The sequence below is a fragment of the Gobius niger genome (genome assembly GCF_951799975.1).
Source record: "Gobius niger genome assembly, chromosome: 13".
NCBI classification, from domain to species: Eukaryota; Metazoa; Chordata; class Actinopteri; order Gobiiformes; family Gobiidae; genus Gobius; species Gobius niger.
Genome location: NC_136864.1, coordinates 14,838,335 through 14,853,435, shown reverse-complemented (window position 1 = coordinate 14,853,435; position 15,101 = coordinate 14,838,335). Strand labels below are relative to the sequence as shown.

Here is a 15,101-nt window from a genome sequence, read left to right as displayed (position 1 = left end):
GAGGCGGTTTGTAGTCTGTAGCGGCATGAATAAATTAATGTCGGTGGTTTATTTTCCCTTTTTCGGCGCAGGTGCTGTTTGTCTCCCTGTTTGCACGGATCTGTGTGACGCCGCGGTCTTGCCCAATGGCACCACTGCAGACTCACTACAGCACTGGATGATGCCAACCCGACTCCAGGTAGGACGAGTTTAAATGAGGTCACTCCTAGTCCGTATAGCTTCATGCTGCCTCGTCAAAGGTGGCTGAAAAAAGTGTCTCCCAAAATAAAATAAAAAAGCAGTTACACTTTCCATCAGGGACTCCGGCTTAACACATTTCTACTCAACCAGGTCGATATATGTCTGGTGGAAAAAAAAAAAGAGGACGGAAAAAAATAGTCTCCTCAATAATCACTAAGTGGCAGTTGGTTTAGAAATCAGTTGTTGTTTTTCTTGCTGCCGTGCAACCAGCGCTCTCTGAAAGCTGATCCGTGATAAACAGTGCTTGGACTTTTACACAAAACACCTATTAGAATGAATAATGCATGCAAACATCTGGCGGGGTAAACTTCAATACAGCCGGGCTACTGCACTAAATTCACTCCCAGCCTCCTGGCCCAAAGATGACTGATGTGGACCCAGCCATTTGGAGACAAAAGCAAATTACAAATCTGCCCGATGTTGGAGCCGTACCCAGATATATAACTCATGGATGATCAATCTTTGTACCTAATTATACTCCTCCATGAAACAGAGCTTTAATCTCTATGGGAGATTGCAAATTCGCTGTGCCGTAATAGTACATTTCTAAATTTTGAGCTAACATTTTCACAAACCAGGTTGGCATGAAAGCGTGCAATCATTTTGATTTGTGGGAAGAAATAAGATTTAATACTGATTTAATGCTACCCCTGGTGAAGGTTTAGTAGTTGTTACAGTGTAAAAAATGTAAGCCTTTCAAGATAACCAAACCGCTTTGCATGGGTTATTCACTCCACACACTCGATAGAAGCAACATCAGTAGCTCAGTTTGTGGAGCGTTTACCCACTTATCCAAAGGCTGGCAGCATGTTTAAGCTTACTGTAGATTATTTTTGCATGGTTTTGAGCCACCATGCCTGGAATGTCTGCTTACACCAGTGTGTGGATGTGAATGGCTTCCTTAATGTAATGTGAGTATGTGAGTGCTTTGAGTGCCACTACAGTATATAAAAGTATGTATTATTGTTTATTGTTATGGGTCTGAAATGTTACAATGCAATTTTACATATTCACACACTGCATTCATGGACATAAGAGAAGGGTCTTGACAAAAAGTGCAAATGCAGGCAATAGTTTCTGGTTTTCCAAGAGTTTTTATGTTGCTGCTGTTGCAATAATCAGTATCACACACCTGACGAATGCCCCGGCTCTTATCATAAGTGTGTTTCTGGTTATCAGAGCCTCCGCGTTGCTGTTACCGGACATGCAGCAGATAGTGAGGATAGAGGTCTTTGTTGACGTCAAACCTTTTAAGAAATACTCACATCTGACACAAAGGCTAACCATGCACAACTTATCAAGACCAGACTTTCTCAGAAACAGTGATTTGTTTTCGAGTTGCTTCTTAGGTGGGTCCTCTTACCCAATAAAAATGAAATCACTTGGGGTTGCGAACATTACTCACTTTCACCTTTCTTTTGGGTGGTCAGTGAAGTGCAGCCAACTCTGCTCAGGTCAAATACTTGGATGGATATGGACTTGTGTGTGTCATGTCTCTCACAGCGCCTTGTGCTTTCAAGGCATTGTGTTATCTCAAATATGTCAGTATCAGGTCTCAATCACTGGGTCACACTGCACAGGAAATCTCAGGGGAGGATCTCTTTCTCTGGCCATATTTATTAGTCAGCTATTTGCAAACACCCGTAACAACCCCGAAGATCAAATGCTTGGGCCAGAGATGTTCACGCGGCATGACCAGCCACAACTACTGTAGCTGCTGTGTACGGCAAAGGAAATAAAAACAAAGGAAATAAAACCCTACAAAACACTGTCTATGAAAAATATAACCCTTAACACACTGCTTCCACTTTGTGTGTCATGAAATGAGCTATTGCTATAACTACAAGTCAGATGATATTATACTATAACAAGTAGACTTTCAAATTGGAATATGGAGCTCAATTGCAGTATAATACAGATGGCATATTTGAAATTGCATATACTGTGTATGGTCATGTTTGAAGCAGCCAGAGGGGGAAAACAAAGAAGAGAAAAAACAAGTGAAAAAGCTAAACTTTCTCCCATTTCTCCATTACTGTATACAAATGCTGTATTATGAATATATTTTTCTTCTAAATAAAGATGCAGAGAAATGGAGAGGAGCAAAAGAGTTCAACAGCTCATAAATACTTAAAGCAGAACTAAGTAACTTGTTTACCTTAATAAATCCTTTCTGTAGTCCGTTTGGGGGTAATGCAGGTGTTAATGGGATGATTGGGGGATCTTTCATCTCCCCTGGGGTGTCTGGCTAGAAAAAACACAACAAAAAACACAAAACACAAAATCACTGCCTATGGGACGGAGGCGCTAATACACACTAATAGAATCACGAAGGAGAAGCTAACAGGCTAACGGGCAAAGCTAACTGCGGGCTAGCGCCACTTAAACCGTATTTACAGCCAAGTTTGAGTGAAAAATCTCCATTGTGTAATTGGAAGCACAATATCCCTTTCTCCCTTTGTCTTTTCTGTCAGCGTAGAAAAGACATGGACAATTAAAGAGTAAAAAAACGCAACATGCTACGACACCTGCAGTGGCGCTTATGGCCTCTAGGGGCATGAGTTACTTTGTACTGCTTTACAGTAAGAAATGGACAATGCTAAACAGGAATCTACGTTAGCTTCATGCTACATATGCTAACAAGAGCATGCTTTTACTATTCTACGATTTTGGCTTGACCTTATATAGGTGTGTGATGAATACTGTTTATTTATAGTCAGTCAGAAAACAGCTAAAAAGAGTGAAAAATTGTGACTCCCATAATGGGCTTCTTTCCCCTCGGCTAGGCCATGCGTTGCTGTCTGGTTATATAGAACCTTTTGGTGCAAAATAATAATAATAATAATTACAAAAATAACAATAGCCTACACAAGTCGGAGGTTTGAGGCTTCTCAAAGTGCATTCATTCCATACCCGGTGGTGGTGACCTACTGTTGCAGCTGCTCCAACCTGCTCCCTCTTTTATTGTGTATAAAGAAGGAAATCAGGTACAGGGCCTTTAATTAATACATCTTTTTCATTTTTTCCAGAGCATAGTGTGCACAGGAATGATGAAGTGGTTCCCTGACCCTCAGCATATCCACTGTATCCAATCATGTGAGGTAAGAGACTTGTGAAGGCCAAATAAAGACTAAATATTTGTCACGCTCTCTATTTCTGTCAAAAAAAAACAGCGGGAATTTCTGTATTTGTTCTGACAAATTATGCCAAGCCAAGGAAACAAAAGGCAATGTCTACCAGATGAGAGCTTAATTTATCTGTTCACAGTCCATCTCACAGTGAAATATGCACCATCCCTCACAGAGTTATGTCAAGTGAAGGTGAAGCGAGGAGCATCCATTTTCTTGATACTATGGCACCTGTCACCGAGCAAGATATACGATACAGAGAAGTGAAGATTTTGTCCTTGAAGTTGATTTGTGGTCAATCGGTTCACTAGGGTTATGAAAACATTTGATACAGTAATACAGTAAAAAGACGTCGGTTTTTTTCATAGTGTTTTTTACACTGGAAAACGGAACAAAAAATATAAAAAAAAGAAAGGATTGTTGAATTCATTTTTTCGGTTGGTTAACAATATGTGAAAATTACATAGTTCCACTTTGTCAGAAGTTATTTCTCAGTTTACAATATTACACATCAATGACAATCGAAGCAGAATTTCCTTAGAATTCAAAGTCATTTAACCAAACAAGGGTAATTCTGTTAAACAAAGTACCGAATTTTCCTTAGACTGAAACCAACGTGCATCATGAAAAGTGTGTATTTAGGCTACCTGGTTAAACAAAAATCACTTCTTTGTAAGATCACAACCACCCACTTGACCTTGTAGTTTACCAATACATGAACAAACATTACTGCCAGCAAACAGCCTGATATCTAAAATCATAGTAAACCTTCCTGAATCCAGATATATTTCATTTGGCATTTCCCTGTTGAATTTGGCTTGGGCTGGACCTACCGACGATGGAACACATAAACTGTTGATATCTCTCGGTATTAAAGCTCCTATTCTCCGTGCCAGCGCTACATTCTCCCTCTCCACCTTCCCGTGAATGTTGCTAGGCGAAACAGTTGCTCCTGACCAGCCGCCCCGAGACAGCGCTGTAAATTATAGCAACCGACCACATGTGCTGCCCTCCAGATGCCACTGCTTTCCCCTTACATACTCCTCTGGGTGTTATTACCATGTCATATCATTTGATAAATCACTTAAATGGCAGCTTGGAACCAGCTACCGATACTGTTATGGTAATCACATCATTTCCCCTATATATTTGATGTTAGCCTGTATGCACAAGCAGGTCTATACTGCATAATCCAGAGGCACTTTCAATTATTGGGAGATGTAAGCGATCATGATGTAGTGCCATGTTCATTTTAGTCTGACATTTTAAATATTGGCATAAATCATTTTACAGTGAGTCTTTTGTAGATCCTCTCCCTCCATGTGTGAATGTGGAATGATTTTAATATTTCCACATAACTGCGACGTCAGATGCACTTCCTGACACCTCCCTCCCTGTATTAAAGGGATTTATGGTCACAAATGGGACTTTGCGACTAGCTTTGGAACGCAGTATTAAGAAATTATATCTTAACACATTATCTAACTAACTCCAAAATGTGTAAAATGTTGTCCCTAATTAAATTTACTGTTGACTTTTTTGCATTCGTTATTCTTTCTTCTGACATACTAGCTCAGATAAAGAAAGATTAAGTTAAAAAAAATAAAAAAATAAACCTTAATGGATAAGTGATTTCAAAATAAATATATCTCTTAAATTGAGCGCTGCATGAATGTTTTTGACTCCAGCAGTTTGCTGAATATCTCTCCCCACTATTCACCCCCATTCATGCTATACAGGTGAAACTCGGAAAATTTGAATATGGTTAAAAAGTGCATTCATTTATGTTATTCAACTTAAACTGTGAAACTATTATATGATAGACTCATTACATGCAAAGTGAGATTTAATGTGTAGCCTTTATTGGTTTTAATTTGAATTATTATGGCTCAACTTGTAAAAACCTTAAATGAAGAATCTCATAAAATTAGAATATTTTGAAAATGGACTGCAAGCCATAATCATCAAAATGCATGGAATGAGTCTATATCATATATTATTTTAACATTTAAATTGAATTACCGAAATAAATTAACTTTTGAACAATATTCTAATTTTCCGAGTTTGATCTGTAATGTCCCGCAGACTCAAAAGTCGTTTAAGATGATGGAAGTGCATTGATCAGAATTTCCCTCCAAAATGTAATGTTTAAGATATTAACAACAACACAACCGTATATTATCTAAGACATGCGGAAACTCTACTGTAGCATATTTCTCTGGGAGAGAAGCCTCTTAAGTGGTTAAAATCACTGATCCCAGTCATTGAAAGCGGGATCAGAGGTACCGGTCGCCCTGATGTGTTGTACATGTATGTGTGTGACTCTACCAGTGCTTTTGAAAGAAGCCACTGTATACAGTAATACAGCAGTTGACCTTTTAAATCCCCTTTAGGGACAGAGGTGCGGAGCCAACTCTTGCTGCTTTAATGGCCTTCATGGACGTGTACGCCTGAGTTCAAAGCCTGGTATTCGCGGCCGGGAAGCAATGTAAATCCTAATTAACCTCAACATGAGCCGTGACCTCCAGAACTGCTCTCCTGTGGCTGAGTGTGAGGTCCATGGGCTTCGGCGAGATGTGATTCTATAACAAAGAGGAAATCCCCACAATAAAACATACGACTGGATGTCAGAGCCACTTAACCCTTTGGGGGAGACAGCCACCCCAGCTATACGCAGTTTAACGCTACAGAAGATTATACCAGGAACACAGTGGAATGATAGATAGATTGTTTGTGTGTGTAGTTTATTTGAACAATTAACATTTTCTCTTTCTCCAGAGTTTCACAATCATACAGTTAATGGAAGCTCAAAGGGAGTAGACTGAAGCAAAAGCTTATAAGTGCCTACCCCTTGTTCATGTACATTACATTTGCAATTCATGATGTACAGTTATACATTACTTTTACTTTTACATTTACATTAAACAAACAAAATACAATCCTTTCTGAGTATTCTACATCAGTTTCAAAACACAAATATATACCTATATTTGGGAGTTAAGTTTTATCCTCTGTAGTAGCAATTGTCAACATACAATCAACAGACGTTTGCAGCACTAGCAAACAAGGAGGTTTTACCATTTCATATCATTAACACAGCATGCTAATAAATAATAGTAATAAATGTAATTATTAATAGTTATTGTTATTGATCATAACAATCATCATTCTTGTCATGATCAATGGATGAATGTCCAATTAGATAGATAGATAGATAGATAGATAGATAGATAGATAGATAGATAGATAGATAGATAGATAGATAGATAGATAGATAGATAGATAGATAGATAGACTGATTAACTGAGCGATGTTTGTTTTGCAGCCCTTTGGCGGAGACGGTTGGTGCGACACGATCAACAACCGAGCCTACTGCCAGTACGATGGAGGAGACTGTTGCCCCTCCACTCTGTCCAGTCGAAAGGTACGCCATTAGAAACCCACTTACCCACTCCCATCTGCACCTCTGAAGAGGGCTAAATGTCTGCTGGCGCACACTTCACACCGCGCGCAGTGGCTGGATGCTGAAGTCAGATCCTTCCTGTTTACAGTAGTAGAAGTAGGCCTCTCTGGCGCGGCTGCAGTGGTGCTACACAGGAGACTCGCTCTGAACAAACAAACAGAATTCCCTGCTCCTTTCCTCTGGCTGCTGTTAACGACTCGGCCCTCGTCTCTACTTAAAACAACACAGGAGACTTGTGCCCTCCAGCTTTTCCACTCAAATTGTAAATAAGCAGATTTTCACCACCCCTACCGCCGCTGCACACTTTCGACTCCCGTGTTTTGGATTTGCTCCGCTGCGCTGAACTTGATACAGCTAAGTAGCAAAGACGCACAGACAGACTGTGGTTTTCTTTTATGCATAAAAGGGAAAGCAGTGCTGTCGTTAATTAATTAGAATTTAGTTTCAGAGGCTATTAGTAGTTATCTCTGCTTTATAACCACACACACACCCTTTATTCTGATTCTATTTTGTTTTGCTTATTTGTATAGCGCATATAAACATACAAGACAAATTATGAGCCTGAGTCCAAATGTGGCACGCAACACAATTTTATCAGCACCAGGCTTTCTTCATTTCACCAAAATAGGGAGGTATTTGACTCCAGGCTGTGTAATCCAACTCGTTTTTGTGTGGTGCGCGGTTACCGACTGTTAACCCGGGAGTAAAAGTGGAACACTGTGACTGGAGTTATCACATCTTGTATGAGATTAAGGCGAGACACTGCAGGTGAATAGGGGAAAAATACATGCAGATAATCCATTTGAAACTTTTTTGCAGTGGATTACAGACACAAAGGCGTTCAGAAAATGTATTGCAATTTAAAAATGATCAAAATTGTTTATATTTTTGGCGACACAATCTGATTGCCATGTCCCGCCTCATCTTAGCTATATTATTCTGACACTATTTACTGAAAAATGCATACATTACATTAACTTTACAGTGTGCAATGGCAAGAGGACTTTGCATACGTGGAACTTCTGCCAGACTTTTCATCAAACCCCCCCCCAAATAACCCGATATTTGTAGTTTTTTGCAGTGGGGTCTTGAATAGTTGAGTGTCTAACAAGACCTGTGTGATCGGCTTACTTGTGTTTGCAGAAAGATGCAGCCATATCACGTTGCGCTAATTGCCGCGTGTGATTGCTGTGTATGTTGGGGATTAGAGGAATGGGATGAATAATAATGAGCGAGCCGGGGTCAGAGCCTCTGCAAATGACACTACACAAACAGGAGCTTTTTCCTCTGAAACGTCTCTCCCAAAGTGGACATTAAGGAAACCGAACGTACTGGATACACTTTTTTTTAGAGGACCCTCGACACATGTGGAATGTGATGAGAAAGTTACTGACTTCTTCAGTATTTCTTTATATTCTACGCATTATTTTTTACCTTACAGGCGCAGGGAGCATTAGTATAAGGACAGCAGCTCAAATCAGAGGATGCAACTTACAACATGAAATTCTCACGAGATTGACTTTGATTTTTTTTGGCAAGTCATTGAAAGTGTTCCTTTCTTTGCCAAAAGGAACACAAAACACGACTTTATGTCACATGATCTGGTGGTATTTAGCCTGTGCCATACATTCTTCGTTCTCATTCTGACCCCTGCTATTTTGCTTTGACTGACTCAGGTTCAGTGAGTCCAGAGCAGTTGTCATAATGAATGAGCTGCCAGTGGGTCACTAAGTGCTCCGGTGCGGGGCGGAGCGGGAGGCGAGGTGTAAACGTTCAGGTCTCGCTGACATTTCATGGTTTGATCGGACCACTGTAAACAAAAACAAACAAAAAAAGAGTCGAAAAATAAGTGTAGGAAGAGAAGAGTTAGTTGAACAGACCTTTAGTGCAGAGGGGTAAGGAAGGTTTTTTATTTCTTTGTATTTGGAGACTTTATTGTCCCTTCTGGGAAAGTCCTCCTCTGCATTTGACCCGGCCACCTTCAACCAGTGCCTCAGGACAACCTGTCTGGAGCAGTGGACAGCCGCAGTGCAGCGCCTTCAGATCTCGCGCCAGATTACCTTTGTTTTTTTAGCGATGGTGGGAGAACACAGAAAGGCCTCCAGCGTAGGAATCAAACCCAGGACGTTCTTGCTTGCCATGTTTTATGAAGTGGTTTACTTTTTCAAATTCTTTATAAAGGATGAGAGCAGGCCTTGCCATCTATGGAAGCACAATCCTCACTTGACTTGTTCGTTCGGCTTTTGGCTTGATGTTTGACCAGCAATAGGCCAAACAGTAAAACAGCAGCAGTTTTATTGGAGAGTTCTGTGGGTTTTTATCACTCTTATTCTCTTTTCAAAAATGTTGCCGTAAACAGGCAGTTAATCCTAATGCTTTTGAGGTGAGCCAACAACTTGGCTATTCAGTACTGTGTAAAACGAACCTCTTTAATCTGCTTGTACGCCGTGATTAATGAATTATAATAGAAGATTAAATATTTGCGTCTTATGTTACGTCTCTCAAGCTTTTTACTGTTAATACACGAAAGCATTACAAATTAGATTCTGCAAAGTAGAATACTATGATTGGCAGTTCTAGAAATACAGTTCCCTAGTCCCCAACATGGAGAAGTGATATAAAACCAATATTAAACAACCAATATTGAGCTCAACAGCCAAATTGGGATTGACAAACATTGGGATGAGTAATATCAACTTGTGTAGACTTTCCATTGCAGTTTAAGAATGGTGTGGCACATTTCTGTTTGCGTAAATATTGTCCCTCAATGGTTAGTTCCAAGCATCTTCCACAGTAACTGTCATCTGCTCAGTTTTCTTTCTTCTCTTGACTAAAGAAGTCGGTGTTTACATTTCTTGCAGCAGACTGCGGGGCACTGGAGTTTATTTTGCAGCCTGTGGTGATGGCTCTCTTCCTAGACCAGAGCTGGCAGCCTCTTGTTGTTGATTCTTAACATGTGTTCATCCGTTCACCTCTGCGGTGGTGCGTTCCTCCCTCTTCCCCCTCTAGACCCTCAAGGCTTCTCTCCATTCAAAAGGCCATGTCGAACCATTTGACATCATGCGCTTTATCGGCCTCTGGGGGGCTGTTGGACCTCTCTTTGAAACTGTGAGGAAATACAAGTCTTCGAAGAGCATGCTTGAGTTACTAAGCGGCACTTAGCTTTCAGCGCTCACTGGACCGATGGGGGCAATGTTGTCCAGTAGCCGCCAGGTCACTTCAAGTAAATTTGTTTTTTTATTATCTGTTTTTGCCATTCAAAGACCTGCTGCTGGCTCCAACTCCACAGTAATAAATCTTCCTCTCATTCTCAGCACTTGAGGCCAGAGCTGAAAAAACTATAATTTTACCTGATACATACTTAACCTTACTTTAAAATATACTAGTGCTCTACGTAAACTGTCCATAACAGTTTTTTTCTCTTGTCAACAACTTTATATATCCGCCATGCATCACTCTTCATAAAATGCAGCTGCATTTCATTAGAATTTGAAGTTTAAAGCAGAGGTAAATCATGCCCCTAGAGGCCATAAGCGCCACTGCAGGTGTCTTAGCATGTTACGGTTTTTTACTCATTAATTGTCCGTGAGAGTAAATACTTCGCTGACAGAAAAGACAAAGGGAGAGAGTGCCTGCTAGCCCGTAGTTAGCTTTGCCCGTTAGCCTGTTAACTTCTTCTTCGTGATTCTGATTAGTGTGTATTGGTGGCTCCGACCCGGAGGCAGCGAAGTTGCAATTGTGGTTTTCTGGCCAGAGACACCAGTGGGAGATGAAATCATCCCATCATCCCATTAACACTTGTATTACCCCCAGAAGGTATACGAAAATTATTTATTAAGGTGAACAAGTTATGTAGTACTGCTTCTTAAGACAAGCTTAGCCCTGTAATGCGATCATGAATGCTTGGCTCAGTTTAAAAAACAAAAAACTTACCTCCACAATATTCTACGATCATTAATAGATCTGCGTATAACAAGTCTATGGAGAATGGCGTGTTATTTGAAACCCAACGGGAGGCAGAGTCAAAGGCCCTTGTGCTGTGCCCGCGCTGATTGCGATGTTGTTTTGGACAGGTCATCCAGTTCGGAGCGGACTGTAATCAGGACGAGTGCACTTGTCGAGACCCAGAAGCAGAAGAGAACAAGAGCCAGGCCAAGCACTCGGATGGGGGCGGTGCCAACGCAGGAATGTGACGAGTCCCGTTGATAAAATGAGATCCAACCACAGAAAACTCACCACAACAAACAAACATCGCAGATCGTATTCGGACATTGTCAGTGTTTGATCCGGAGAATAAAAAACACAAAAGGCAGAAGTTATCCAGAAACGATGGGGGAAAAAAAGCCGCTCAAGTCTTACTTATGCTGGGTTCACTGTCCGAATGTTGCCGCAGTGACATCACTGGGTGTATTATATTGTCCAAACAATTTTACAGCATTTCTTCACCTATCACATTTCAAAACGATCAAAATTTGATTGAAAAACATCATCAAAGTTATTTAAACCTGAGCGGTCCGTGTACCCTTGGTTGGGAGACGCCGATTTATATTTTGTTTTATTTTTTCATTTTTGACTTAGACACAAGCAATAATTCCAATTTAAGCGGTTTTATTTTGTGCTACCGATCTGACCCCCTCGAGAAACAATTGTGGTGTAAAATTCATTTTTTTATACGAAATGCTTTGCAGTGGTTTCAGATGTAACTTATGAAAAAGAACTGGCAGTGCCGGAAAAATCAACACTGCAAATTGAATGAGTATGAGGAAACATCGGTGACTTGTCAAACCAAAGAGAGACAAGTGGCTGGAAGAAAGGACATTTTTAAATATCACAAATATTACCTCATTATGCTTGTAATGCTCATATTGGTTCAACTGTTTATTATTCAACACAGTGTTCTCCACAGTAGCCTTTACTCTAGCTGCAAATATCTAGATCGATGTCGTTATATGCTCAGATGACTTTTAGGATGTCTGTACCGTGTGTATTGTTCATTCAAATAGACTTTCTCAAGTGTTTTCCCAAACTGTAATCATTTTCAATACTTTTTTGTTGTTGTCATATTTCGAATTATGCATTTATGTTTATTGGACATTGTACATGTGGTTTAAAAAAAAACAACCAAAAAACCTCCATGAATGTATAATGCCTGGCAATGAAGTAGTCAACACAACATATCTGATAATGTATGTACTATTTAACAGAAACTGTATAACAAATAGCTGCTTTCTTCTTGTCCTTATGAAAGTCTAGTTACCTGCGCTGTTTGTGGAATTACTGTATGTGTTTTTGTTTCTTTTGTTTTTTTTAATAAGGCTGGTGTTTTGTACATGTATAAATTAAAGAAAGTCCAACAAGTACCAACATACATTACATGGTTTTGTTTAGTATTTTCGAGAGTACAGTAAAAAGAGAGGCTTTAGTATGGGTTAGTCACTGGCTAACAACAATACACTGGTAAAACTAGTTTGAAGAGGAGAAGTAGTAGTTTTGTCTTTCTGGTAGAATACAAATGTTGACTTTATTTTATTTTATACACAAACATAGACAGATAAAATATGTATCCAGAAAACCATATCCACCAATGAGTTTATTTTGAAGTAGCAAAGTGAAAAAGCCACGAACAGCCAGATACATTAAAGACTATTTGTCATGCAATAGCTGTACATAAGATACCTTTGTCTCCTTTTTTAACAGTTCCGTCTACAAACAAATCACTTGCTAGTTTGTGGCTTCTGACTGGCATTAAGCATTGGTACAATACTATAATATTTAAAGCACACAGTATTGAACACATTTATGTACAAGAGTAAACTCACTGCGATACAATGTGACGCCTTCTATACAAATCTACAAGGCATGGCATTTTAGTTTACAAATACTGTATTACTGTGAAACAAAACACAATGTTTCCCTTTGTTTTAATGGCATCATATGAATAAAAACAGCTACATAATAAAACATATACTGGAAGCGTGTAAAAATCATACACACTGTAGAAGTTGTATTCAAAGATTTAAAGCAGTACTAAGTAACTCATGCCCCTGGAGGCCATAAGCGCTACTGTAGGTGTCATAGCATGTTGCGTTTTTTTTTTACTCATTAATATTCCGTCAGAGTAAATACTACACTGACAGAAAAGAAAGAGGGAGAGAAGGATATTGTACATCCAAATACACAATGGAGATAATTTTTCTCACTCAAACGTGGCTATACATACTGTTTAAGTGGCGCAAGCCCGCAGTTAGCTTTGCCCGTTAGCCTATTAGCTTCTTCTTCGTGATTCAAACAGTGTGTATTGGGGCCTCCGACCCGGTGCAGGGAAGTTGCAAGCATGGTTTTCTGGCCAGAGACACCAGGGGGAGATGAAATCATCCCATTAACACTTGTATATCTATATCTACTACATCTATATCTACTACGAAAAGGATTTATTAAGGTAAACAAGTAACATAGTACTGCTTTAAAGTCAGAGCAGGTGGTGCTTAAGATTAAGTATAAATGCAAAACATTTACCACTACATTCAATAAATTGCATTAGTAATCTAACTAAATGTTCATAGAATCCAACTAAAACCTCCCTCTTTTCCCTGTAAATGCGAGTTACCCTCGTCAGACCATGTTGCTGTCATTCATACTACAGACAATTGTAAATCTGCCAGATCATACTTCACATGGTAAGAGATGAAAGTCAAAAGTGCATGGTTTTATAAGCAACTCTACACTAGACTGATAAATAGAGTAGATAAAATATATTGTTAAGATAGGCTACTGCATGTAAAAACTCGCAATAAAGCAAAATTGGCCAAGTTAATTTGTTTTCACATGACACTGTACATAGCTGGCTCAATAAAAAGACACTGTTCTTGAAATGTTTGTTGGCAATGTTTGCAAAGATGGAGAGGGGGTCTTTGAAATTGTTATTGCCGAGTAATGTGGCCATAGGCGTGGCTGGCTTAAATAATAATTACATTTTTATACTTTCCTTTCCTAAAACATGCATTTAAAGACATTTTTGAGTTTTTGTTTTTTCATTTGACAGATATATATTTGTGTACGATTGGAATAGTGATTTGAAGGTGAAAATAAATAGTGCCCCTATCCATCTTTACATTCTGTGTATAATCTCTCTACAAGTTTGTGTGCGCAAACATAAATAATAACCCTCCTCTAGAGTTCTTTGGGTTCTCCATAATCGTTGTACATGACAGTTAGTGTCTGTTCATCACACGCCTTGTGCACGTCCTGTCCCATCTCGGACCACTTCAGCCCGAAGGCCTTGCTGTCGGTGTAGCGGCAGGACAGGAACTTCAGGGACATGCGGCGCAGGCCGATCTTAGGCTCCTGCAGCAGTCCCTTACACCAGGGAGAGAGCTCATTCAGTTGGGACAGAATCAGGCCGGCCTTCCTGAGGGGGTGAAGAGAGGAAAGAGGTTAGTGGAGGTGCTAAAATGTAAGTAAAGCTTTACTCTTGTATACAAATCTCACAATTGCTGCACCTAAAAGCCCACATAAATCGAGAGGAAACTACTCAAACTATTCAAAGCCAACTGTGAGGGGTCATAAGAAAGCATGAATTCCAGTAAATAAGCATAATTGAACATTGTTGACTAAAGAAAAATATATTCCCTTCTTACTTAAACAAGGGCTTCAAAAAAGAGATGTATTTGACTGATTAAGAACAATTACTGGAAACTCACATTAAATACTTGAAATTCGATTCATCTTTTAATTGTTATGTGAACATAATTTACAAAAATACTGCTGCTGTCCTCCGTTGAACTAATGGCATTGATGGAAAAAAAAAGAAAGATATTTACACTGTGTCCTCTCTTTCATGTATGGATTTTAGGATAACATATTAAAAGACACTCTTGCTGTCTGCCTGTCTGAGGAATGCATGCCAAGTGAGGTGCACTGTTACGGCCACATTCCAGCTTTGACCCAAAACACACAATGTCTGAATGAATGACTGAATAAATTGATGGACACGTCTACCGCTTAATAAATAGTTTTAATAAAAGGTGCTTGATTTCTAAGGCCAAACCGTCTCAGAAGAATTATTCCGAATCGTAACATTATAGGTATATTAGCTGCAATAACTAACTTGGGCCGTTGCAGTTGATCTTTGCTAAGTGTTTGTTTAAAGTGGCAGGGAAGGCAGATTTCGTTCATTCCACTCACAGCGCCTCATCATTCAGCCAAAACCCGCCACTAATACAGCAAGCTGTCCCCGGGTCCTGCCAAGCCGCAAGTCTGTTGAAGCGTCA

At 39.6% G+C, this 15,101-nt stretch overlaps 2 protein-coding genes across 6 annotated transcripts in view; one reads left to right on the top strand and one right to left on the bottom strand.

The window, feature by feature from the left end:
- pappa2 (pappalysin 2) overlaps positions 1-11,265 on the top strand; it is a 38,140-nt gene extending 26,875 nt beyond the window's left edge. Inside the window, exons 24-27 of the mRNA XM_079569046.1 lie at positions 72-178; positions 3,270-3,341; positions 6,694-6,792; positions 10,905-11,265. Coding sequence (XP_079425172.1) covers positions 72-178; positions 3,270-3,341; positions 6,694-6,792; positions 10,905-11,024 — 398 coding nt within the window. The 3' untranslated portion in view covers positions 11,025-11,265. The remainder of the gene's footprint in view (positions 1-71; positions 179-3,269; positions 3,342-6,693; positions 6,793-10,904) is intronic.
- Positions 11,266-13,254: 1,989 nt separating this feature from the next.
- Positions 13,255-15,101, bottom strand: part of astn1 (astrotactin 1) — a 288,872-nt gene continuing 287,025 nt past the window's right edge. For all 5 annotated transcript variants that reach the window (XM_079569048.1, XM_079569049.1, XM_079569050.1 and 2 more), the window contains one exon: positions 13,255-14,239. In XM_079569048.1, coding sequence (XP_079425174.1) covers positions 14,002-14,239 — 238 coding nt within the window. In that variant the 3' untranslated portion in view covers positions 13,255-14,001. The remainder of the gene's footprint in view (positions 14,240-15,101) is intronic.